Source organism: Haliotis asinina, chromosome 12 (assembly GCF_037392515.1).
Source record: "Haliotis asinina isolate JCU_RB_2024 chromosome 12, JCU_Hal_asi_v2, whole genome shotgun sequence".
NCBI lineage: Eukaryota > Metazoa > Mollusca > Gastropoda > Lepetellida > Haliotidae > Haliotis > Haliotis asinina.
The window spans coordinates 18388875-18415070 of NC_090291.1; the positions used below are offsets into that span (position 1 = coordinate 18388875).

Consider the following 26196-nt stretch of genomic DNA (forward strand, 5'->3'; position numbering starts at 1 on the left):
ATTGCATATGTTGCATTAAACTATAAACACAACACTTCCCATGGTCTTCGTAGACGACAAAAAACACTTCTGACCACTGGGAGTTCATCTCAGACTATCAAAAAATAATAAGTACAGGCCCTCGCGGGCTTACCTCTGTTTTCCGAACCACCCCTCATAAATTTGTAACTCGTTTCCCAAGTGGATTTGATTTCCGAACTCCGACCAGCAAATGGTATGTGATTGTTTTCACTGACGCACACCAAAGCATCCCATTATTCCATTTATCAAATAGTAAATATCAGAAAGAAATACAACTCCAAACAAAACACCAATCACGGACAATGCAATATATGCCACTCCTTTAGACGACTTCCTCCCGTCTGGAAGACTCTCCTTTGTCCGTGTGTAGGATTTGAGACTCTTTACGTCCAGAATGAGTTCTTTTGTTATTTTCTGGACCATGTCTTCTTGGTCCACTTTTTGTTTGTTGATGCAACGGCAAGTACATTTTTCGTAGATTGTCCTTCCGAATTTATTCACTGGTGCAGCTGGTGTTGTTGGCGACGCTGTCGTCAAGGGCAGTGGTGTGTCTGTAAAATGAGAAAGTGCTATTTTACTCTGTGAGTAACGTAGGACCTACTGACTGATCAAATGGAACAAAAGATGACTGTCAAACAAAAGCATAGATTTGCAAGACGTGTAATTATCGAGACATTGCAAATTGACTACAAAATGTTCCGTTTGTTGTATCTCTGTTAACTGAATAGGTCGATGTGACGTAAGCAGGACTGAGAAACAGAACGGCCTAAGTGAGACTTTGGTTGGTTTGAAACAATAATACCCCACTATTTGTCATGTTGCGATTTTCATTGTGGTGAACATTGACGTTGATACACTATTTTGGTATAATTACAGCGTGCTGAATATTCATGATTAATGCAAAATAGATCCACACTCAATCAGTTTTTCGTCTCTCCTGAAGGACTCCAAAGACGGATTTAGGTTGTTTTCCTTCTCAGACCTTCGTATCTTCTTACAAAGCTAGTTCATTAAGATGACTGGAAGCCCTTCAAACTTCGCATTTTATGTAAATCTAAATCTGCCAAAGAGATTCCCCATTGTGCACATTATTCAGCTAGTCTGTAACAAGATTGAAATACTTTGACTTTTACACGTAACTTGACATCGATTCGTCAATATGATTTCGAGCCTGGATTTACCCACTTCTAAACGATGAATGAACACTATCATCAGATAGATTGAGAGAATGCGAACCAGACATGGAGCACAGGAACAAGCATTGACACTTTCAAGGACGCTTATCAGCTTGCATCAAAACGTGCACTAGCCGTCTATGATGCTCAACTACACATTTCATCGGATTGAAAACGTGTTCCGTGCAACTCACCAACGCACTGTATGGATGGAGTCTCCCAGATACCTGCACCCAGACATGTGATGTTGGTTGATCCTCTGGCATGTACAAAACCAGGAGTACATCGGTACACCGCGATACTGTTCAGTGTTGTATTGTCAGTCATCACAAAAGTGTTGGCAACAATCGGTGGACTGCTGCAGTCGACTACATGCAACACAGATACAAGGTGGTTTCACTGACAAATAATTTAACGTCCATGCCTACAATGAACAATGACATCCCCAAATAAACATTAGCGCCTGCAATTCCTGTCAAAGGAAAGAGTACAACATTGCATCTATGTGAATTCTACATGCGATACAATATTTACCACTTTCTTAATACTACTAGTGAGGGAGTATTTCACTCTTATTGCGGTGTGTAAACTTGGTGTTGAAAGAAATAAATGCAGGTTTTTAGTGTTTGAAAACAACTAGTATGTAGTATGTCCCCCTATCCTGGGTCTGGTGAAGCAAATCAGAAACATCACCAAATCGACTCCTGGGTTCTATCCCACAAAACAGGATTCTGATACATCCAACAGGAAAAAGCGTCAAATAATGAGAAACATTACACGCAAGACGAGATTATTACCTTCACAGACTTTCCGTACTGGAAATCAACAAAGGTTTAGCCGTGAGCACTGTTGTGACACTTATGTCTTTACACGTAAAAACATATATTATTAAGAGTAAAATCTTTCAATAGGGAAGAATCGGTATAGTTATATCGCGCATCGCTAACCAAACCTGCTCTTTAGACTTACGAAGACTGTAAAACTTGTAGCTATGACGTTCTTGAGAACAACATCAACCAGCATGCACTCAGGGCGTAATTGATATTTACTCGAATCATCTCTTGCGTGTCTTTTTCAGGCAAATGATGCAAAAAGAAATATTTGTGAAAGCTCATGAAATATTTCGACACCGTTTTTTAACTTAACCCATTTATGCATGTCGTCCCTTTTCAGGGACGGGTAGTTCACAAAAGCATTCTTCGCCTATTGTTGAAGACAGAAACTTGCTGAATAAAGAGGAACAGAGAGAAGAAAAGAATGAGATTTGAGAAGAGTGCGTGTGTGTGTGTGTTTGTGTGTGTGATAGAGAGAGAGAGAGAGAGAGAGAGAGGGAAACAAAATATGAAATATGTGTAACAGTTATGATTTCGGGATAATGTTGATGTGTACCTTCACAATATATCCCCGCTTCTTCCCATGCGCCTGTTTCTTGGCAGGTGATGACTGCGGACCCCGACACGTGCTCATAACCAGGTTTACACGTGTACTCAGCTGTCTCATTCACAAAACCATCGGTAGGCAAGGAGTCTGCTCTGTTTATGGTAGGAGGGTTTCCACAGTTGACTGAAGCAGAGAGACTTATCAACTGTATTCCTTATCTCATGCATTGGTGAAAACGTCTTTACAATTGAGAGTAGAGGAATTGTGATGTTCTTTGGATTGTGTGTTTGACTGTGGAGTGAGCTGTGATAGGGTGGGTAGGGGGCGGGGGAAGAAAAGAAAGAAGGGAGAAGGAGAGGGGAGGAGAATGTGTGTGCGTTTGTGTGTGTATGAGAGAGATAGAGAGGGGGGGAGAGATACTTTCATTTGGAGCTGACACCAGCTGATGACACCAAATATGAAATATATGTTATAATTTTGGGATAATATTGATATGTGTACCTTCACAATATATCCCCGGTTCTTCCCATGTGCCTGTGTCTAGGCAGGTGATGACTGCTGACCCCGACACGTGCGCATAACCAGGTTTACATGTGTATTCAACAGTCTCGTTTACAAACCCATCGGCAGGCGAGACCTCGGTTCTGTTTATGGAAGGAGGGTCTCCACAGTTAACTGAAACATATCGTGAAATGATTACTGATTTTGGACTGCTCTAATACCATTTGGAAAACGAATCGGTAACATTAAAGAACTAACAGACATTTGGGTTTTTTTCTTTTAACCATTACAAATGAAAGTGCTGTGGTTAGTCTTAAGCGGACCACCAAATACATTGGCAGAGAACGTGTGGTTAATCAATACCGAGCGATTATGAGTTGCCAAATGCTCGTCTGCTTCAATATCGTCAGTCAATGAAACAACAAACAGGTTATCTAAATCTGTCGCCAGAGCACTGAAGCGACCTGGAAGTGACGTAATGTGAAGAAGGAGTTTTATTTGTATATAGTGTGACAAGCTCGTTATTTTGCTGATATCTCGATGTCAGCAAAGACATGCAGAATCGTTGCGTTGCCGTCAACTGCTCCCAGCGGTCAGGGACTGGTGTTTTCATGATCAGCTTTCCACCGGACCCCTCGGCTAAATGGCTTATGTTTGTCAACACAAAGGGAGTGTTATGGAAGCCTCTACAAAAAATCTAATAAATCGGATTGCTCAACCCCTACCTCTCTTGCAAAAGGGAAAATGCTGTTTATATTTGTTTTCATCGAGAAAATAAAGGTACTTCCAAAAGGATTTTGCATGACACAACTTGTAACAACGACTTCTTCCTTGGAAGCAAGGTTGTGGTCGAAAAATATTTGAAGTAGTATTATATTGACACCAATCCCGCATACTCACCGCCAAAAGAAACGCGAGTAATGTGAAATGATGATATTGACAATGAGGGAAAACATGAAACTGTACTTTCACAAGAGACAACTCAAAAGAAAGCACATGATGTAGAACATAATGCACCCATCTTATGGCACCCCAAGACATGAGAGAAGGCCTTCCCAAACGATCTCTCTCGTAAACACTGGTTTCTGAGCTTTCATCTTGACGACTCCATATTCTCACGCTGCCGTCTGTGGTATCGATACAAAAGCGACTTTCCTCTGAGAAGAAGATGTTCTGTCACTGTCCATTGCTCAGTTGCGATGGACTGCCGCCCAGTGCAGTCGAGCACGTCCATGCCGTGGCGTCAAACGTGAACCAACGTATGGTCGACGGCCACGTAAACCAGCCTGAGTGAGACGGTGACGTGCAGTATTGTCGCTGATGGGTCTGTTGTGCCTTCCTATCGTGTTACGGGCGGTTATGGTAGCTGATATTTCGCAAATAGGAGGTCACAATGTAGCGATCTTGCCGGTATGACGTTACATACGTTCCATACTGCCTGGCAACTCGTTGGATGCTCCAACGTGCTTCAATATACCCTATTGATCTCGGACGTTCGGTAGCACTTTAAAAGTGGCATGCTCACTGTTGCATGAAAATGCGAATGAATTCTGAAACAAATTCTTTATTTTATGATATGCATTCTACAAAAACAACACAAGAATTCCTCTGATGTTTTGATTATGGTCAGCTTTTCATTGAGTAAGATATATTTATTTGATTAAGATTTAGACTGCAATTCCGTTTGTGAGGCAAATGAATTGTAGTTGAAAAGGCGTCGCGACCTGATTGTAGACCTAGTTGATTCAGAAACCTTATCCTGCACCAAACACGTTCAATCGTTGTAACCAGATATGGTTCAACCAAGCTCGTCATGACACAATGATGCATGAATGCTATGAACATAAACATTGTTTTCATTATCTATTTCTTGAATTATGTATATATTACCAACTGTTCCTGACAAATGGATTAATGTTTCTTCCACTGTTTTGTACTTACCTACGCATTTCATATCAATTATTTCCCACTGGCCTGTGTCAAGACAAGTAGCCTGGTCACTTCCAGACTGCAGTTTGAAGCCATCTTTACAGAAATAATCGGCAGTGTCTCCCACCAACGTTGAATTGGCATTAACATATGCATGGTCTATAGACGGGGGAACACCACAATCGACTGGAAGGAATTGAAGATTTAGTAGACAAAGCTGGTTTAAGAAGCAACGACCTAACTTATTTTTTTATCTGTGGCATCATCGGAAGCTGTACCGAACTATGGCATGTATTTCAAAAGCAGGAGCATTGAAAACAAATTGTCCCATCACTTCCCAGTCACAGCAACACACTCTGTTGACAGTGCTTTGTTTGTTAATCGCAGGAATCCAATCTGCAGCAATGGACCTTATCCAAACCAATAATCGTGGGTTCTGGTTCTGTAACTGATACTAATTCGTGTTCATGAGAGTATCATTAACGTAAACTCAACCTAGCATCAGGTCGTGATTCCTTACGGATGAGGAAAGAGTTCTATGGCATTTATGGATTTATTTATGGTATTTGTTGCAGTATTTCCACGGTTTGTTAACAACAGCCTTGTTCACTTGTATTACCAAAGTTGTAAATGCCAGGCCATCTTTACCTTCAGAATTATGGACAACTATGTCCACAGCGGATTTCAAGTGTCTCTTTCAGAAGTCCTTCCGCATAGTCTCTTAGTCTTATTTGACACTAAAGTGTTTGTCGGCACATCTGATTTTGTCAAAGCGCCTATTTTTGGTGTTTTTAATTATACCTTGCCATGGTAGAATATTATATAGGGCAGAGGAGAGACAAATTGAGAAAATGTTGTGTTATTCCACTTCGGGTTATAGTTCAGGACAATGGGAGATGGAGGAAACATAGGAAAACATAATTGGCCAGGTCAAATCCAAATAACAGGCCGTGGCATAACTGAAAGCAGGGTTAAGTCAGCCCCCTTCCTTAATTCACGACAAACTCGGGAAGTGGGGACAGTAGAAATAATCTTCATACATATTACCCATGACGGGAATCGTAACCTGGCCTTCGGCGTGAAATGTTCAAACCACGAGGCTATGACATCCTGCATAATTTTTATCTGATCGATAGTTTGTTTGCTGTTTAACATCGCACTCGTCAATATTCTTACTATATGATGGCAATCTGTAAATAATCGAGTCTGGATCAGACAATTAATCTCGTGACAGACAACATGAGCATTCAACGTATGTCATATTTGGGATTTCACTTTCTCAGTAAAGTACAAATTCTAGTACTTTTTTGGGGTTGAGTCCCATCCGGGATTCGAAGCCGCACCCTCAGAGTCTGGCACCTAATCGCCCGGATGGGACTCAACCAAAATAAGAGTACGTAGTAGTCTAGAATTTGTACTTTACCGAGAAAGTGAAATCCCAAATATGACATATGTTGCATTTGACCACTTTCTTAAATGGAATCGTGTAATCATAACATGAGCATTGTAATACAAATGGAGTGAGTGAGTTTATTTTTACGCCGAACTCAGCAATGTTCCAGCTATATATGGCAGCGATCTGTAAATAATCGAGTCTGGACCACTCAATCCAGTTTAGTTTTCAACAACTTGAGTATCGATCTGCGCAATTGGGAACCGATGACGTGTGAGCGAGCCTTACCAAACGAGCCCTTTAGTCGCCTCTTACGACAGGCATTGGTTACTAAAGGCCAATGTCCTTACCCGGAGTTTAGGGGTATGTACAATAATTTTTGTAAAGACACCCACAACTACAGTGTTGTGCAAGAAAACAGAGCAACAAAAACCTTTCTACATTCATAAGACATCTGTGCCAAAAGCAGAGTTGAATGTACAGTTGTCACTATGTCATGAGCTGAGATTTGCTTCATCTGAATCACAGACACATGCTAAATCTAGTCATGTACTCACCTGAAATAATTCGGAAAGTATGGAATAAGTGAAAACAGGGAATTGCATCGGACATCATTTTGCCACTGATACATCAAATGTGCAGGTTTCCACTCTTTGAAAGCTTCCTTGAAACCCTGAATGCTGCAATCTTGATCACACAGCTTCTGGGCAATTGTGGCATAAACCGCCTGTATACATACCTCTGCACTCCATGTCAACGACCTCCCACTCCCCTGTTTTCAGACACGTGGCTATATTTGAACCGGAAGCATGCCTGTATCCTGTCACGCACGCGTACGTGGCTGTTCCGTTTTGCAAACTGGACGAGATGGAGACGGTGGCATGTCCTATGCTTGGGGGAGACCCGCAATGCACTGTATTGCGATAAAAGACATGCAAAAAATTAAATATTGAATTGTTTTAACGGTACTTTTGTGATGTTTCAAAAGTCCAGTTATCTTTTACTGCCCTGTGGTCTTCTGTAGGTCATTGACACTCCCACCTCCACAGATAGCCATCTTTATTGATTGATTGTAAGATTCAAGCGTTCAAAGACATGTTTCGGTAATGAAAGTCCGATCTCACATTAAGTTGAAATCACCGATGGGTCTTGACTGTCTTATCTTAAATAAATATAAATATATGTTAAATCATTTGTTGCTTGGTATTTTACTTAACGCCTCACTCAGCGATATTCCAGTTTTGTGGTAGCACTCTGTAAATACTCGAGTCTGTACCAAAGAAACCTGTGATCAACATCATGAGCATCGTTTGACGAATTGTGTACAATATGATGACATGGGTCAACCGTGTCAAGGTGCCTAATCACCAGAATCCCATTTCAAAATGCGATCGTAAAGCTAGGGTGATCACTACTCCCATCATATAACATTACGATCGCTTTATCTGTTATACGGACACTTGATCCCGTAATTCACCTCTTAGGACAAACATATAAGGCTGAAGATGGATTTGAACCCGGATCCTCACGGGTATGTGTATTATTACCGCGAATTAATTCAGGCTACTTTCCCACATCATACAGCCACGTTATAAAACTAAAATATTGTTGTCAGAGGCATCAAACTCTCTCACTAAGGATATGCCTTACCGCACTCCAAAACACCACCCTTCCAAACTGTTCCAGATTCAGTAATATTGTAACACAGGAAGGTTGTGTTGAACACTTTCCCGTCAAGGCAGGCATCTGGGACCATGGAACTGCCTCCATAGGCCTTAGGTTTAAAGGCTTTTTCCGTGGTACCACTAAATGTACCAGCTGAGTATACTTTGTTCCAAACGAGGCATGTAGCGGATGGCAGGATATCATCAAGTGTTTCATGGGCATGGGGGATCCAATGACCTCGTGTCAGGTTCGCAGCCGTAGCTGGGAACAAAAGGGAAAGAAAGGCGTCGATGTTACAGGTAGGACAGATCTTATAGTGTTGGTTTTGTTGTTTTGTTTCCGTACAAAGTAAAAAATGCAGTGATTTATCCACTTTAAATCACAAAGACATTTCCCAGAATTTTTATTCTTTCAAATGTACAGAATGTATACTGATGGCAAATTAAAAGCGACACGGGCTTTTTATTATGTTTTTAAATAGAAGACATAAACCCCAAGGCTTACTTTTATGACATTTCATTTTTCTCGAATTTCTTTTTTGCTGTTTAGTACATGACTTAAACTAAATCGATGACAACTTTAACTATAAAGCAAATGGCACGAAGACCAAAACTGTAGGAAATATGGTACACTACACTTTATCTTCTTATCTTTACTGTGCGACTGAGCACATCATTTCTTTTTTCAGGGCAAACCAGATAATCCTTTTTCATCACACCAAAGTGAACAACAGTGCCCGCTTCATGTTGAATCCACACAATAACATATTTCATATCTATTTGACAAAATCACATTCATAGAATGTGTTATGGCTTCAACGTTTTTTTATAGAAAGTATTAGAACCGATTTTAATAATTTGTATTTTCATGGAAGTCCATTACTTGGTATATACCTGTGAATAATACAGATTGACACCATTGATGTGTTACCTCAAGAAGCACCCTGAAAGGTGTTTCATGGACGTATCTCTAATTATGATCAGATATACATCAATTTATTTCTATGTCTCATTACCTCTAAATCATATTTACTTCTGCATTTGTTGCTATTATTTAGAGTTCTAATTGCTTGTAGTGTATCACAAAATATTCTGTATCCTCTGCTTTGGTTTACTAGATCTTGAAAAACGACAAAAATGTTTCCCAATAAAAGGACATTAGTAATACTTGTAGAAGCCATTAATACTCCTATGTGGGTATGTGGGTAGGAATAACTATCAAACACCCGGTGTTCTCAAAATATTACGTGTACAGACATCGTGTATCTAAGTATCGCTAATTAAACAGCAACAAGAATCCTGTATCATATGTCTCCAATATGACATTCAAGTTAACCACCAAAGTATGAGTCTGTGGAAACTGCATATCAAACTTCTGAATCATGTTAACGTGGTACAATGGTTCTGTGTGCTCATGGGCGTGACCGTGGGCGTTTTGTTGTTGTGTGAAAAAGGGTGGACTGAATGCATCCCGATACACCAACAAACCACCCTTATCCGTTGATCGTAGGACAATGGTGAAAACAGGTAGACGTATTTACGAATCTATGAGAACCACAAAACATGGAAAATAGATATGTATAAAATATAGAACCCAGGACGCATTATTGAAGACATGACGTCTAGGAAATTAGTTCTCACCAGATCCTCATCTAGTAAACTACCTATCTAAATGAGTGATATGAATATTGATTGAATGAATGATTGAAAAATGATTGAATGAACATGAAATAAACATTACATGATGATAGTCCTTCTGAGACGATCATTGGAAAACTATTGGAGACTTAACCAGAAATAATCTGCATCAAGGCAAGGATCCTTTTGAACTTACATGGGGGTCGTTGGGGTTTGTTCATTTGTTATGGAAATCCTTTGTTTTTTTCATTGGCAACCGTGCAACGGGATTGCATTTCCAATGAGATTTTCTATCCCACACACTCGCGTGACGCAATGCCGCGTCAGATAGAATTCCAGCGAGTTATCTTTACTCTTCGCACCAATCTCTGCTCTTCCAGCAAAAGAGTAACTGATGCAACAGATGCGCGCGCTTTATTTTACAAGCATTGTCGTGTTTAAATCATGAGGGCGTTGTTAGGCAATACTATTAATGCTTAATGAAAGTATGATAGAGTGAGGTAACTTACGGCAAGATGGGATATCACACAATCCATACTGACTAGCGTCAGTGGACGTGTAGCACCATGGACGACTCTGGGAGATTGCCGGGTTGCGACAGAGTGCATGTTTCATGGAGTCGGAGAAATAACTGGTTTTCTTGAAGGGGATGTCTCCCTTATTCCATTTAACACAGCCGGCACCAGATGATGTTATCCCCCTATATCCTTTGTATGTTGAGCCCTCCTCATCAAGCAAACACACTAAGTCTGAAAAAAGCCAACATTTAATACGACGTGTTTGAATGAATTGAAAATGGGCAACGTATCATTTGACACGATGATGGAATACGATGACAATTAGTACACGGAACGCCTCAGGATGCGGACGTTATTGACTTAGGTGGATCGACCATCTAGTACACCAAAAAGCCAATAAATGTCTGCAAAGTGGCTATTACAAGCTGTCTTCCACAGTGCATCGAAGGTATTTCCCAAGGTAACATCCCTAATGGTTCCTTCACACTTATTTCGAATTGACAGGAATCAAGGAGAATCTGCCATAAAAAAAATTATTTTCCAAATATCGAAAATTAATGCATTCGGAAGAGAATGTCAAAATAAACATTTCGTTTCAAGTTTTATAAGATTACGTCTCACAAATGCTGTCTGATGTTTCAGTGACAGGTGGCCACGTTTGTTAGCGATTTGGCGGTGTCATTTGAAGAGCATTCATGACCTTCTGACTGTATTTGGTGTGTATGTGAGATACATTCAAGCTGTATTCCAGCTTCAATCGAAATATTCTGATACATTTGAAGAAACTTCCACTTGAAGCAGCAATCGAGATATATTCCGATTGATTCGAGGCGCATTCGAGACAGGAATTTGAAGAGGCCTGACTTTTCTATTCTCCCTAGAGTTCAGAATGCCTAGAATGCAGTTACAATGCAGTTAACAATAACTAGAATGCAGTTAGATGAAGTAAGAATACTTACAATGCAGTTCGTATGCACCTCAAATGCCGATATATTTGAACATGTTCAAAACATTTGGGCATAATACAAGAATTTGCCCGAATAGTTTGAATGCATTCGGAATGCAGCAAGAAGTGTTTGAATTCATTAAAAATTTCCAGGATTCTCCAAAGGTTTTCGTCGCGACAGCAGTCCGGATCAAGTGTGACAGGGGTATAACGACAAGCATGGGATATTGAAGGCAAATTCTAACCATAATCCTAACGGATGTTTTCAGTTAAACAAGAGAAAATACCCGTCAAACATTTAGACTTACTGGTGTAAATGTAGCCACTTCTGTCAATCAAATGCTCTAGGTAGATTTTGCAACATATTCGATACTGTTTAAAGGTGCTCCTTACACACGAACTGATGCATTTTAAGACAAATTTGTACCGCTGAAAAGATTATTGTCATAAGTTCAATAAATGACAAAACTCTGTGAAACTGTCGAATTCCTTTCAAAACTTTACACGAAAACGCAACTGTTCAAATGCATAATAATTACACATGCTTTTCAGCAACATGATCCTCATGCAATTCATCTGCATAAGGTTTGCAGTTAGTTCCCTCAAGTTAGTGGTTAACTTCAGCTTCCATGTAACCATTTGCATATAACGTAACAAGTAGAGACTGCTTAAAGTGAGCCTAAACCTTGGATGGGATGATGTTCAGACCTTTCGAGAGGTACAATCGGAGAGGGAAAATGTCCAGAAGCGTTTGAAGTGCATTGAAACTCCATTCTAAGTATTCATTTTATTCCAAGTGTTTGTACTGCATTCTAAGTATTAATTTATCCGAAGTGGAGTCGCATTCTTCCAAGGCTTGAAAAAAAGTTTATTTTAACAGTCTCTCCCGAATACGGTTCGAGCTTACTAGGACATTTTGTTTTCTGGCCGATTCCCCTGGATAACTGTCAATTGGAAATATGTTTGAAGGAACCTTTGGTGTTCATATTTCCACCCAGCCAGCCATCCAATAAGAAAGGAATTTTGCCAATGAAGCAAAAACGATTTGATGACCAAGGGTGACTTCGGTATCAAGAATTGGATCATTAGAACAGTTTTCGTTACTGAGAGAATTGTAATCCCACTTACCATTATGTAAAAGCAGAACGATCGATATATATATTATATTATTATTTACGCTGCACAAAATATTCGAACTATATGCCGGCGGTCTTTAAATGATCGAGTCTGGAGCAGACAATCCAGTGATCAACTGTATGAGCACAGGTGTGGTTAACTGGGATGCAATAACGTGTCAGACAAGTAATCAAGCATGGGTTGCTGAAGGTCAGTTCTCATGCGGTCTAGATATATTTTGATTTGTTTGACGTTCTCAGGAAAATAATGATCAGACAAGCAGTTCGGGATCTTTCGTTCTACATGTACAGTTGTTGAATAAAATGGAAATTGTGACTGAAGGACCGTTAAGGTTAAAACTGGTTCAACAGCAAAAAAAAAAATACTGTTTGGTATCTTTTTGAAGGCAAGTGAGGAAACAGGAGGAAACTTAGTGAAGCAGAACATTAATATTTTTCCCTTCACAATGGTACCTACTGCAACTTCTGATGGGACAATACTGCCACTCTACATCCGGATCGATGGTGTAGCACCAGAGTCCGTATTTTCCGTCGGGATTCCTGCAGTAGTTGGCGGCGTCCGCCAGGTTATCATCCGGGAACTTTGATACGTCCGTCTGAGAGTGCGCATGCGGGCTCTGGGAATCCCATCTTTGGCAGGGGATTCCTGCCACTGTGACGTTCATGAACCCTTTATAGCTCGACTTCCCTTTAAAACACTCAAGTACTAGACAAATATAGAAGAAAAAGAAACAGAACGTTAGATTGTTTAACGGTGTTTTTAGCAATGATCAAGTAATGTCACACAGAAGTACACAATCAGTGGCTTCACATTTTTTACTCATGTGGGGAATCGAACTCAAGAATTGTCGTGACGATGGGACTCTTTAACCACTGGACTACATTCAATACCTCTGACTCTGATAATTCATATAAATTACACGTTGATAAATAGTCACTCTCAAAACGTAGCTGGCTTCATTAGATTGTACACAGTTGACTTGCTTACCAGGAAAATGAACATATATGAGATAATTCCAATTGGATATTGAAATTTACCCCCAAACTATAACCTACCTATGCATATACAGTAACCTGTCACTATTCGAGTCTCCATCAACGACACTTGTGAATAAACTTGGGGTGATGAAGACCTATCCATACAATCGGCCTATCGAGTCACTAAATACACAGTGGCCTGTTTTGTAAGCCAGGCATGCGATACTGAGGATCTTCATTGTGATCTGACGAGATCCTAAAATTTCACCGCACTTGATGTGTTAGGAGGCTACAGGGTAGCCAAATAGTTACCACAGTCTTTTGCAATACCAGTGGACCGGGGTTCACTTGCACAAGACAATCGTAACATTAAGACCATCTTAAGTCTATGGTCGAGTATTGGAGTTAAGACCATCAATGTAAAAAGCTCGCTTTGTGCAATTTCGCTTGGGTTTGTCCAATACCTGGGTGGCCCGTGAAGGTCCCGGGATAGAATAGGTCTTCAGCAACTCATGTTTGCCAGAAAAAGGCGACTATGCTTGTTGTAAGAGGCGACTAACGGGATTGGGTGGTCAGGCTCGCTGACTTGGTTGACACATGTCTTCGGTTCCCAATTGCGCAGATCGATGCTCATGTTGTTGGTCACTGGCTTGTGTGGTTCAGACTCGATTATTTACAGACCGCCGCCATAAACCTGGAATACTGCTGAGTTCGGCGTAAAACTAAACTCACCCACTCACACTCATACCACACATGGGTACAATTATGTGAAATCCGTTTCTCAACATTACCAAGATATTGCCGCAAATGGCGTAAACATTTACACACGCATACAATGTCACTGATATATGCACTGGCCAGATTTTATAACGATGCCCTTTTCTGTTAACGAAGGCACGAATATTGCATATGTTATACCGCTATACAGATTCGCATTACTGAAGCGATGACATCACAATGTTTGGATCGACATATGTAGCGATGACTGAATATGAACCGTATGTTTCTCCCTCGGGTCACATACTACCTGATGTACATCCTCGGGGAACATTGCTACAAGGAGGCGTACACCAGACCGTATTACCCGAGGGAAAAGCATACAACGCCATGTTAAATGTACAAAATGTCAGTTTATTTAATTTTGAAGATTCTTATGAACTATATGACATGTGAACAAAATTGCGTCTGCCTCTCGACTGGACATTCAAAAGTAGTGGAACACATTCAAACAAGCTTAAAACTGCTATAAAAATTGTTAATTATGTTTAACTTCATCGAGCAAAAGATTCAATGGATAAAATAGTTTCAAAGAGCAGTGAAAGTCGAAAAATAAATGTCAACATAGTGTACTTAAAAACAACTTTTCGAACTCCGGCTACTGTGTGAGTCATGTTATGACGTCATGCGATTGTTAGCGTTACAGCTTCTAGGCGAAGATTTTGGCGGTTTCTGTGGCAGCGGGTAATACACGGAAACTTGTTAAAGCCTTTTTGACCAATGAAATTCACAGCATTTTACATGAAGGTTAGACAATACGTATTATGTTTGACGAACATTCTGAAGTTGGAAGATAGCATAACAATGTAAGGCATAGATTTACAATTCTTTATCATTTGCAACACGAGGTTTCTGGCCTACGTCTTTCCCCTTCATCAGGTGTATTTCTTGCCCCTTCATCAGGTGTATTTCTTGCCCCTTCATCAGGTGTCTGTCTTGCCCCTTCATCAGGTGTCTGTCTTTCCCCTTCACCAGGTGTATGGCTTTCCCCTTCATCAGGTGTATTTCTTGCCACTTCATCAGGTGTATTTCTGGCACCTTCATCAGATGATGGGGCAATAATTTGACCAGAAACATCGTGTTCTAAATAATACAGAAGATGTTAATCCACACCTTACTTTGATAAGACTATAAGTATGTGCAGATATAATAAGGGTATTCACCGTCTGTGTAAGCTCTCCCATGAACCATGATTTCACAGATTTGTATTGGGTTGATGTTGAAGCGTACGCTGACGTATCTGCCCACCGGGGCGGAGGCACACGCGACGTTTATGGTCATTCTGTTGCCAGCATTTGCCTGATGTCGACCACAGGAAGATTCAGGGTAGCCATCCCGTCGCACAGATACGTCGACATACGAGTCCTTGAGGTACTCAACATCTGGAAGAAAATATAATTCTGATGAATAAACATTAACGCCATAAAGTCAACTCATGAAGTAATACAGAAATGACAAAGTGTAGAGTGTAAATTAAAGTGTACACTATAATGGGCGATACAGTTTTGGGTGCTCGTTAATTGACGTGTATCGCACGTAGTCTTTGCGAGGATTAAAGAGTGAAAATATAACCTTTCTTTATGAGATGATCCCCGAAATGATTCACAGAACAGTAAGCCGTGATTGGTTGTACTTTGAAGAATTTCTATAAATGATTTATTGTATTGCGATCATCTCCTAAAGAAGGGTTTTAAAAGATTAAAGATAAAGTCTTTTTAGGTGATCCCGAAGTAAAATGATTCACAATATAATAAATCATTATTCGTTGTACTGTGAAGCACTTCGGTTTATGATTAATTCTGCTGTGAACCATTTAGATTCGGGATTGTCTTAAAACAGTGTTTAAAATATTTAATCTTGGCAAAGACACGAGGGCTTGTGGTTCCTCTTGGTTTTGCTCCCCTTCTGTCTGGAGGTAACCAAAACATCGGCGACGTTGATGGGTGCTGGATTTGAAGAACACTCCACAGATGCCACATTGGTGGCATGGAAAGGGGCACGAATTGGTGGCATGGACAAGGGCATGATGTCATCTTGTAGTCAACCATTACTGCCGATATCTAAGAACGTGAACGATGACTGGGCGGATTATGCATAGGCGGGTCCAAAAGGTGGGATGGGGGTGGGGACGGGTGTCCTGAAATGACTGTTGAAACTCATGTAAATGTGTGAACGTGTGCACCCACCCAGTCCCCTTTAATCAACAGTGCCCCCTCTCAGCTGTATCCCTCCTTACTCTATCGGATGTAATCTATCGAGTTTATGTAAGCTACTTCATAACCATGCCGAATCTTTGCCCAGGCCTTCTATAGATAAGCTCTCAGTTGCATACCGACGGTAGTATTGTCTAGTGATACATGCGGTCGCTCGTCACTCCCTAGACAGGGTTTGATTCCTCATATGGGTCCAGTGTGTGAAACCCATCTCTATTGTCCCATGCAGGGATATTGCTGGAACGTATAAAACCACACTCTTGGTTTCTGTGTTTTCTGTCGGTATTATGAATATATAGTTTATCTTTTACCTGTCAAAACAATAATCATAAGCACGTGTGCATTTTCAAGAACACAGCAGCGTTATTTTCATACCGTAAAATGTGACATCGCGCACTTCCGTATCAGTGCCTAGATCAATAACAAGCGTGGTTTCTGAAACATGCAGATTTACTGCACACGAAGACGTGTTCCCGTCTGTAAGCTGCGAGACGTCAGTGGTGTCGTTGTTCAACAGATAGACTGGTTTTCGCTGGGAGAGGTTTTCGTCATCTGTCAAATGAAAGTAATTATTTGAAACTTGATATTTTGTCCGAGTCAGGCAGTGAAACGAGGGAATCGGTTTCCCTTCCTCCGTCCGACTTCAACAGAAACAAGTTTGTTCTGAAATTGCTGAGGATTCGAAGTCATTGTGCATGCATCATTATGCGATAAACTGTCATCAAGTGTAAATACTACTGATTGTGATCTTGATCTCGGTCTTATGCAAACGTAGGACCTCGAGTGGGGACAAGATCTCCTCAAGCCTGATACAGAGATGGCACTTTGTGAACATCACGCATTATGGGCTAGATAAAAGTAATCGTGACTGACTTCGAATCCCAGAACAAAGAGTTGTGGATTTCGGGAGAGAGAGCACTGCATTGCTTTGACGAAAACTAAAAAGGGGATAGGTATTATTGATTTGGAAACATTATTTATGGATAACTTAAATTGTAGATTTAGCTAACCAATATTTGAGAGATATTGGCATTTGCCTTGTTTATTTGGACTAGAAGCGGACAGCGATTTTCTCCCGAACATCTGGATACAATAGGGTAATTTTGCTAGAACATGAGTCATGAAGGAGAGATAATTTCTTGTTTGAGAACATCGAAAAAGGTGCGTCATTGCTTATATATACGACCACAATACAAAACTCTCAGAAACAACGGAAACTGCTGAATAGTTTTCTTGTCAGTTATTATTTCATGTTTCATTTCCCTATTGGCACTCCGTTGCCAACAGTCATTGGATGTTGTACAAGGCGATTAGGTTATCAGATGATCAGGATCGATGTTGTGGTTGATGATGTGTCCATCGAACCCAAAGGGTGCGCAGAATATCAACGCTGTTTGGTTGGTCAAATGGGTGAGTGAGTGAATTTAGATTTCACCACCTTCAGTACTATTCCTATTTACAGACAGTGAGGCAGTCTGTAAATAATCTAATCTGAAACAGACATTCCGCTGATCAACAACATGAGCATTGTCCTATGATACGATGACATGTGTCAACCAAGTCAGCGGGCCTAACCACCCGACCCCGTTAGTCGCCTCTTACGACAAGCATGGGGTGCTGATGACCAATTCTAACCCGGATCTGCATGGATATTTTTAGTGTCAATGTAATTATCGCCAAGTTGTATGCAAATGATATCTGCAATGTGTTTATAAATGATACTATCCAGAAAGTTAACATTTCACAAACTGATTTTCTTAAACGCTAAATGACAGCTGTGGGTAATTGTGACATGTCCACACATACCTGTGCATGTTATGCTGACTACCCAGAAACCACGAGAATTACAGTGACCCGTTCCCTTGCCAGATTTCATCGTGTATCCTTCCATACACTGATATGTTACAGCTACCTTGGCGAAGATGTAGAACGTTGATGACGGCGGGGTGGCTATCATTGCGAATGGCACTGGAGGAGGCTGGCCACAATCGACTGCAAAATGGGCCAGTAAGAACATCATAACAAAATATGCTCTTCCAAAGAAGAATTGAGCAGGAATTCAACAAAGTCGATTTCAAACGTTTCAGATCATTCCGAGCCGAAACGGTACACGTAGGGGCGTGTCTACCTCACAAAAAAGCCCGGGTTCACACACGATTGTTGCTACAAAAAGGCTGAGCAAGTCCTCAGTCCATCTGCATATAAAGCGTTGAAACTTATTGGGGTTACACGAAAAAATGGCTTGCCTAACAGAGCATTTACTGAAGGTTCATGTGGCCTCTTCACATAATTGACGTCAACGCCCAACTGGAAACGACACCTTCACGATTTGAACTCTTTCTTAAGTGTACATGTTCACAAACATTTGACCTTTGGTACCGTAAAATGTCGCTTCAACTGCATGTGTTATCTCACTTCAAAATTATGTAAATACATAAATGTACACACGTGATTATTCTTTGGGGATAGTATTACAAAATCCTCTATAAATGAAACACGTCAAGCTGTCATCATGTCAGCGTTCTTATGGACATCTGCTAATGGCCATTATCAGTTTACTTGAGAAACAACTGAAACATATCTTATAATCAGGTTAACCAATAATAACATTGTTCTCTCTCAATGCTGTTTTCGGTTGTTTCACACATGCATGCAATTTGTTTTTGAGTTCAAACTTTTACAAACTTGATAGAACTGATCCTCTGTAACCCATGCGTGTCGTAACATTCAACTAACGGCATTGGGTGGTCGGACTCGCTGATTTGGTTGGCACATGTCATCGTATCACAATTGCTTCGATCGATGCATGCTCATGATGTTGATCACTGGATTGTCTGGTTCAGACTGGATTACTTACAGACGCCTCCATAATATTAGCTGGAATATTACTGAGAGCGAAGTAAAACTAATCGCATTAACACAGACTTCCACAGAAAAAAAACCAAAAAAACAAAAACAAAACAGTTTGTTGGTTCTGAAGCAGTCACATTAGAAACGTCTTCTTAAATTATCGTAAATGATGACGTTATATTTATTATATTCCTACAGACAACCACTCTATAGTTGTCGAAATATTAACTGTGTAACACAAGACAGCATACCTGATGTTAAGGGGCGGGCATACACCTCAATTTGACATATCTGTAACATGCCATGATTGTTTCCAAAATCCACCTCGAAACGTAGTATTTTCCCAGGTGCTGGATACCTATTACTTGAACAAACAGCCACGAACCTGGACCCCGCTGGTATAGTATGCTTGTGTTTCTTACAGAGGTTTCCCGAGCTAGAGTGGGCTTGCAAAGACCGTATTTCCAGGTTTGGAATGGAGGAAGCTGGAATCAGAGGAAGAATAATTTACTGTGTCGGCTACGCTTTCATCTCAAGTTTACAAAATGGGAATTTACTAGAACGGGAAAGAAATACATTTTGTTACAATCCATATATCTAGATGACATATAAAAGCATTTATAAGACAATCACACCACGTCAAGTATCACACACGTCAAGGACAGTTGTTTGTATAATGCATGACCATCCTGGAGGTCAAGAACTGCACCAAACCGCGTGCTTATGGAACACAATCAAACCTTGGGGAAGTGGTGGCCACTAGGATTATAGAGCCAGTATCGCCCTTGTTAGTGTCTGTTTCTGTCCATTGTCAAAACGTCAGTGAGAAGGAATAACCAGTTTTAGCTTTTCTCAAACTCCTCCATGAATAATATCTCTGATGAGCACGATGGTGTGAATGGTGGCAGAATTGTGTGTAATAGTGTAAGACATGGGGTTGTGGACAGAAAGTCGACGTCAGTTACCCCGACATGATCCATGTGCAAGAACAACGTGACTCGTCGCTGAACCCGTGTCAGTCTCAGCAATGAGCCACACTGCATGAAACAAAGTGGTGGACATCTGAATTCATTAAATCACCTTTCGTGGACGTGTACTAAAGAACGAATAAACTTTTGTTTTGTACTCTTTTAACAATATGTAAGACTTGTGGTTAGCCTTCAGCGGAACACGAGATTCATTCTTGAAAAATTGCGGTGAATCAATTCCGAGCGATTAAAAGTTGCTGAAAACGTCATCTGCTTCACTCTCACTACAGTCGAAACCAGAGCACAGCAGCGAACCGGAAATGACGTATTGTGAGGAAGGATTTTCAGTTAATTGTATGTATTGCTGATTTCTCGACATCAACAAAAACATGCCGTCGTTGCATGACACAGCTTGTGACAAAACGATCCATAACAGTTCTGTCAACAAGCGATTTTGACAGACTCGTCGGTGAAAACAAGTAGGCAAAGTAGGTGACATGATTAAATTAAAGTAGAGGGTGAAACCATAAAGCATTCGTTTTTGACAACAATTATGACGTTTCCAGGTTCACACAAGCATAATGTTTAACCCGAAATGTACATGAATTCTACAGTGGCCCACAAAAGGCATACGCCACGTTACGTCACGGAGACGCGCACATCTGATTGGATGAAATTTCGTTCGCGGGAGAGAATTGGGCACAGTTGTCAAAAAGGTCGATTCAAGGTAATTAAATGTCGAAATGGGTAGTTTTAATGACGGGGCTTCATTTCTAACGATGCCAGTATATACCTTATGTATTTATATCTCTCTGGAGTATATATGATATTTAACTATTGGTGTGATCTGTAGTTTGTCAAAACCTGAGTTTAGGAGAAACCGGCAACACCGATGTCTGTGAGATATTGCATCTCTGTATGGAATGGCGGGACATCGACAATCTATTTTATTTATTTGATATATTTTAGGAGTTGAATAGATAAGTGAATTCTGCGAAAGAGGAGATCTCCCTGGAGTGTTATCATTTGAATATTATTTATACACCAGATTAAAGTGTTTAGGTAATATGACATTCCCTCACCAAAGTCATCATTCGGTAGTGTCACAGCCACTTGATAGATGGTGTAGTAGTCGTCAAGATGGACGGTCAAAGAAGGATGTTGCTCACGCTTAGTACTGCTACAGCCGCTGGAGAGAAGACTCAATCCCATGTTTGTTTGGTTCACGGCATTAGAAGCATTAAATGTTGTATTCGGTGACAGTGAGGAAAGAGAAGCTGAAGTGTTCATGATATCGGCCAAAGTCGCGGTGGATGTCTGTGACGCAGTGAACGGTGTTACGTCTAAAGTTCTATTTGCTGGAGAGAGAAAAATGGTAGTTTGAAAAAATGTCTTAAATGAAAAACCAAACAGATATAAAACCTTAGCGATAAGCATGAATGCAGTAATTGTCATTTTTGCTGCACCTTTTCCCAGTCACACGGCATGAGTTCCAGTGAATTACATTTTCATTAATTATTGAACCAAGAAGATAAATGGCACACAGGTGATTAAATTACCACAGAATACAATAGCTTCACACCGGAGAGTAATTGTAGTTGCCTGAGGTCGCCACATAATGACACAGCTTCACGCTGGGGTGTAACTGTAGTTTCTGGGGTTACGCCACATAATCCCACACAACTCCAGAGTGTAAATGTAGTTATCTGGGATTACAAAATAGAAACACAGGGCATCACGCCCGAGCCTAACTGTTGTCTGAGGTTACCACATAATCTTACAGCACTCCAGAGCGTAACTACAGTTGTCGGAGGTTACCACATAATCTCACTGCTCCACGCCAGAGCCGGAGTGTAAGTGTAATTGTCTGGGGTTACCACACAATCCAACAGCTTCACGTCAAAGTGTAACTGTAATTTCTGAGGTTACCATATAATCCTAGAACTTCAAGCCAGACTTTAATTGTAGTTATCTGAGGTTACTATATAATCCAAAGACAGTTGATCAATACAGTTAAGTATTTTGCTTCAAGTGATACTAGTTGTTGCAGGTGAATCTGCTTACGGAAAAAATCTTGGACGTCAACAGTCCTAGATATACAGTTTCATGGGTGAAGTTGATTCTGTAGTTCTTTGTTGCTCGGGCTGAAACATTACGTCCATACACTTGGTACATTTGTCCGTGCAGAACTTACCAAAGCATCTATCTCCAACCAACCAGTACCCATATGTAGCACTGCATTTACTTTCTGTTGAGGATACATGGTAACCGTCGGGGCAGGTGTACGTCACCTTGTCTCCTTCTAAAGTTCCAGTTGAGTTTATACTCGCGTAGCTTGAGTTCAGCGGAGGTCCACAGTCCACTGAAATATGGAAGAGTAATAGCATATGAGAAGTCTCAAACTAAGCGTCAGATGTGAAGTAAACAACACGGACTTCTGAGGCTTGTCGTGGGATTTAATCATTTAGCAAACAGTGGCGACATCACTACTTTCACCCCTACATAATGTAATGGAATCGAAGTGAATTCCTGCCAGTATTCACAAAGCCTTTTGGCGAAATCCATTTACAGGGACGACTAAACCACCCTTCTAAACCAAGTGCACAGAATGAAGAAAGCATGGTATCAGTGGCTGTTTGCTTCTGTAGCTTTCTCTTTTGCTCGTTATTCTGGAGCTTGGTGCTCAGATACTGGCTGTTGCGACTGAATTAAATGAAGAAGTAGTTATGGAGGTTTCATTAAAAACTTCCTTTTCCAACGCTGTCGGCCCGTTCTCATGGAACGACGTATGAATCGGGAAGTCAATGACTGCGCACTTGGAAACAGCTTCTCCTTCACATAGCTTCTTTGAGAGGCATTTTAGAGTTGGAAGGAGAAACCTTCCTCATTGACATACCTGCTCTGGTTGTAGGGATGTTTTTATCGATTTAACTAAGATATTTCGTACACATTTTGTTGATTTATTGATAATCCAAGAACATTTGAGATTCCGATAAGAATGAAGTCCACAATGGACTCAGTGAGAATTCAGCTAATCGAGTTGATTGAATCTGATAACCTCACCCCATTTTAGAATAAGCAGAATGTTACCAAATTGTGGTTCTAATCCAGGTCTGCACAGTTTTCTTACGCTAGATACCTTTAAAAAGGTCAGGAATGTGTTCTTGTGCGACATAAAACATTTTGTCTGAGTAATTAACTTTCTCTATAACTATCAATGATATTCACACATATTAGAATGACTATAGAATTTGATGTGCTATCGAGTTTGCTTTCGCTGTAGTTCATGATCGAACATCTTTCGCACGTTTATTTCTTACTTTAGCTGAACATGTATCAGTTGTCTTGAAAATATTTTGCAAGATTTTGTAAATAGATTTGGACATGAAACTGATGTACCAAGATATTTGTCGTGTGATAATATTTCAGGTTGTTCTTGTCAGAATAATTATTCCACAGGTTTAGACATCTTACCACCCATGTTACACTGTTACTTACGAATGATGGAAACATGGAAACGTGCCCACATGGAAACATACAAAAGCGAACTTACATGTACATACAGGAGAGGTTCCATTGTATATGCCATTGATGCATTTTCGGACAAGGTCGCCTGCTGATAGAATGTAAGTGTCCATACACCGATATTCCACAGTGTTGTTGTCGGGGAAGGTCCTGTAACTATTGGCAACTGGTGGTGGGTCCCCACAATCGTTGATTGGTAGATCTGAAACGGTACACATAAAAGAACAATTAGTGAGTGAGTAGGTGATCTGGTTTCACGCCATTGTGAAATGACTACCCTGGAAGCTGGAAATGACTACCCTGTCTCTTCCCACCCCTACCCGAACAATTAGGACCAGCATAGACCATACACAAGGTGTACTCCCATTTCGCAAACAGGCAGTTCACAGACGCCTTAAAACAAATTGTCTAAATTAACCATCTAGTTGAGCGTCTGTCAGTTCACATTCTGTCACCTGGGGGATAACCCCATAAAATATATACTCCCAATATAATATATAATGGCAGAATTTATATTTTCTGTATTTCTCGTCGTCCGATCGACCCTTCTAAAATATTACAGAACATTATTCAGATAATTGGTCCCTATCAATGTTTTTCTTTTTATTTACTTTCCATTTTTATGACATATATTTTGCAGTCACAGATATGTACAAATATTTCATGGAGAAAGATGCATCATGTTCTGATGTGTTTTTTTCCCCTATTTAGAAATTAATTGATACATATTGATACCCAACGAAAATGTTCAGTCAAACTATACACAATCGATACGTCAAGGAATGGACGTCAAAGATTGTTCTTTATGTGGAGGTAAAGAAGCAGATGCAAGGTATCCCCGTAAATACAGTTGTGTTTCTTTATTGATTACAATGAATAAGACCCTTTACCCATGCTGGAAGAAAACAAAGAACCTTCGTAAAGCGAACAGATGGGAGGAGGAGCCAACACATTTAACTAAATCGTCGGCACAGTCTTTTCGTTTCACAAGCTCTGGTGCTAAAATACGCATATCATCATTCTTCCGGTCAGAGATACCTTCTTGAGTGAGTGAGTTAATATTTAACGTCACATCGGCACTACTTCAGCCATATCGTGACGAGAACATTTAACACTGAAATGGAATATACAATATCATAAAAACATGTCGTCAAAGGACAGTAAAACAACTAGAGCATCACAGTTACATTTCAAAATTAGTGTGGAAAGGTAAGACTAATATCACTTTTTGGACAAGACATAAAATACGGGCTATGGGGACTTACAGCACATTTGTTTCCTGCATGGACCCTAGTTGGATTTACATCATTCCTTCAGCCGTTAGTAACCAAGGAAATCTAGACATACATTAAAAAGACACGTCTTCTACGATTAAAAATGTGGAAAGTTTTTATTTACTTTGAATGTTTGACTTACTTACCCTCTCAGGAGGACACTAATTTTACAATATTTTAACCCCTTTGAGGGTACAGCCACTAACCAGCACTGTTACGAATTTAAACTTCCAATAACACAATATTTATCTATTTACAAGTCATTTAACAAATCTAATTCTTATAAAAATGCAATGATTAAACCAGAACTTATACTATTAATAAGATCCTTCATAGTTCGGGATTTGAACAGAGATACCTTTGTTACTCAATGACGTGAGAAATGAATATCTGTTTCCGTCGAAATATAATGATATAGAATAATACCTATTTGTTATCTGCCCCTCCCAATCTGTCTAAATAACACGTATGTTGTACATGTATGTAGAGTCAAATTAGACAAACTGAGTTGAGTTCAGGAAAGTCACCTTCGTTCTATTCAGTCTAGGATCAATACACACACTGTATCCTCACTTAACCGTGTTTGCTATTACCAAGCTTTAAGCGGGTACTTGGAGTCTCACACAGTGCAATTGACTGCTAGGATCATCCTTCAGTTTCTTGTTTCGTCTCAAGGGAATCACGAGCAGTCTCTGTGATCTTTTGTGCAATACGTGTTCCTAACATCTGATATTCAACCTAGATCCAGACAATCATCAAAGACTTTAACGACAAATAAAGATAACGATTATTCCACCACAAGCTCAGGTTCCGAGGGTGTCGTCTCCGAGGTATCCTGTAAAGTATTCAAAGGAGAACACGCGCTGTCATAGAAAAACCCACGCTTCACTTGCCTCAAAAGTGGTGGAGCATTTGTGAACCACACTATAAACCTAAAATCCTATATGTTCAGCCCAACCTGCTCTCTCTCAGCGGTCCTTATGCTCTGGTGTTTGAAAACGTAGCAGCACTTTCGAAAATAGACCCGGCAGGCATGTAGTGTCAGAAGTGGTGTCCGATTTTGTTTCTTGTGTCATGTTTCCATGTCGTAAAATAGTGGCAAACTTACATGATTACCTTGGGTTTTACATGTAATGTGGTACACTACTATTTTGTCCAATAAGAAGTGTCGTGATTCCCCCATCAGAGCTAAGATTGGGCATCCTGAGACAGACACAGAAATCCATCAAGAGTGCTGTTAGTGTGCAGAGCATTTTATTGTGTGTGGGCAGAGTAGAGTAGACGCAGCAAGTACAAGGATGAATCTTTGT

General features: G+C 40.3%; 1 protein-coding gene across 1 annotated transcript; it reads right to left on the reverse strand.

Moving 5' to 3' along the window:
* Nucleotides 1-24230, reverse strand: LOC137257401 (uncharacterized). The gene is made up of 17 exons (XM_067794733.1): nt 24224-24230; nt 23641-23814; nt 22282-22449; nt 21170-21445; nt 19371-19604; nt 18076-18261; nt 16645-16821; nt 15220-15438; nt 12759-13007; nt 10211-10450; nt 8050-8325; nt 7139-7312; nt 5019-5192; nt 3078-3251; nt 2586-2759; nt 1391-1564; nt 1-572 (listed from the first exon to the last, which is right to left on the reverse strand). Exons 1-17 carry the CDS (start codon nt 24228-24230, stop codon nt 229-231), a joined length of 3420 nt encoding a protein of 1139 aa, XP_067650834.1. The 3' UTR covers nt 1-228.
* Nucleotides 24231-26196: the final 1966 nt, after the last annotated feature.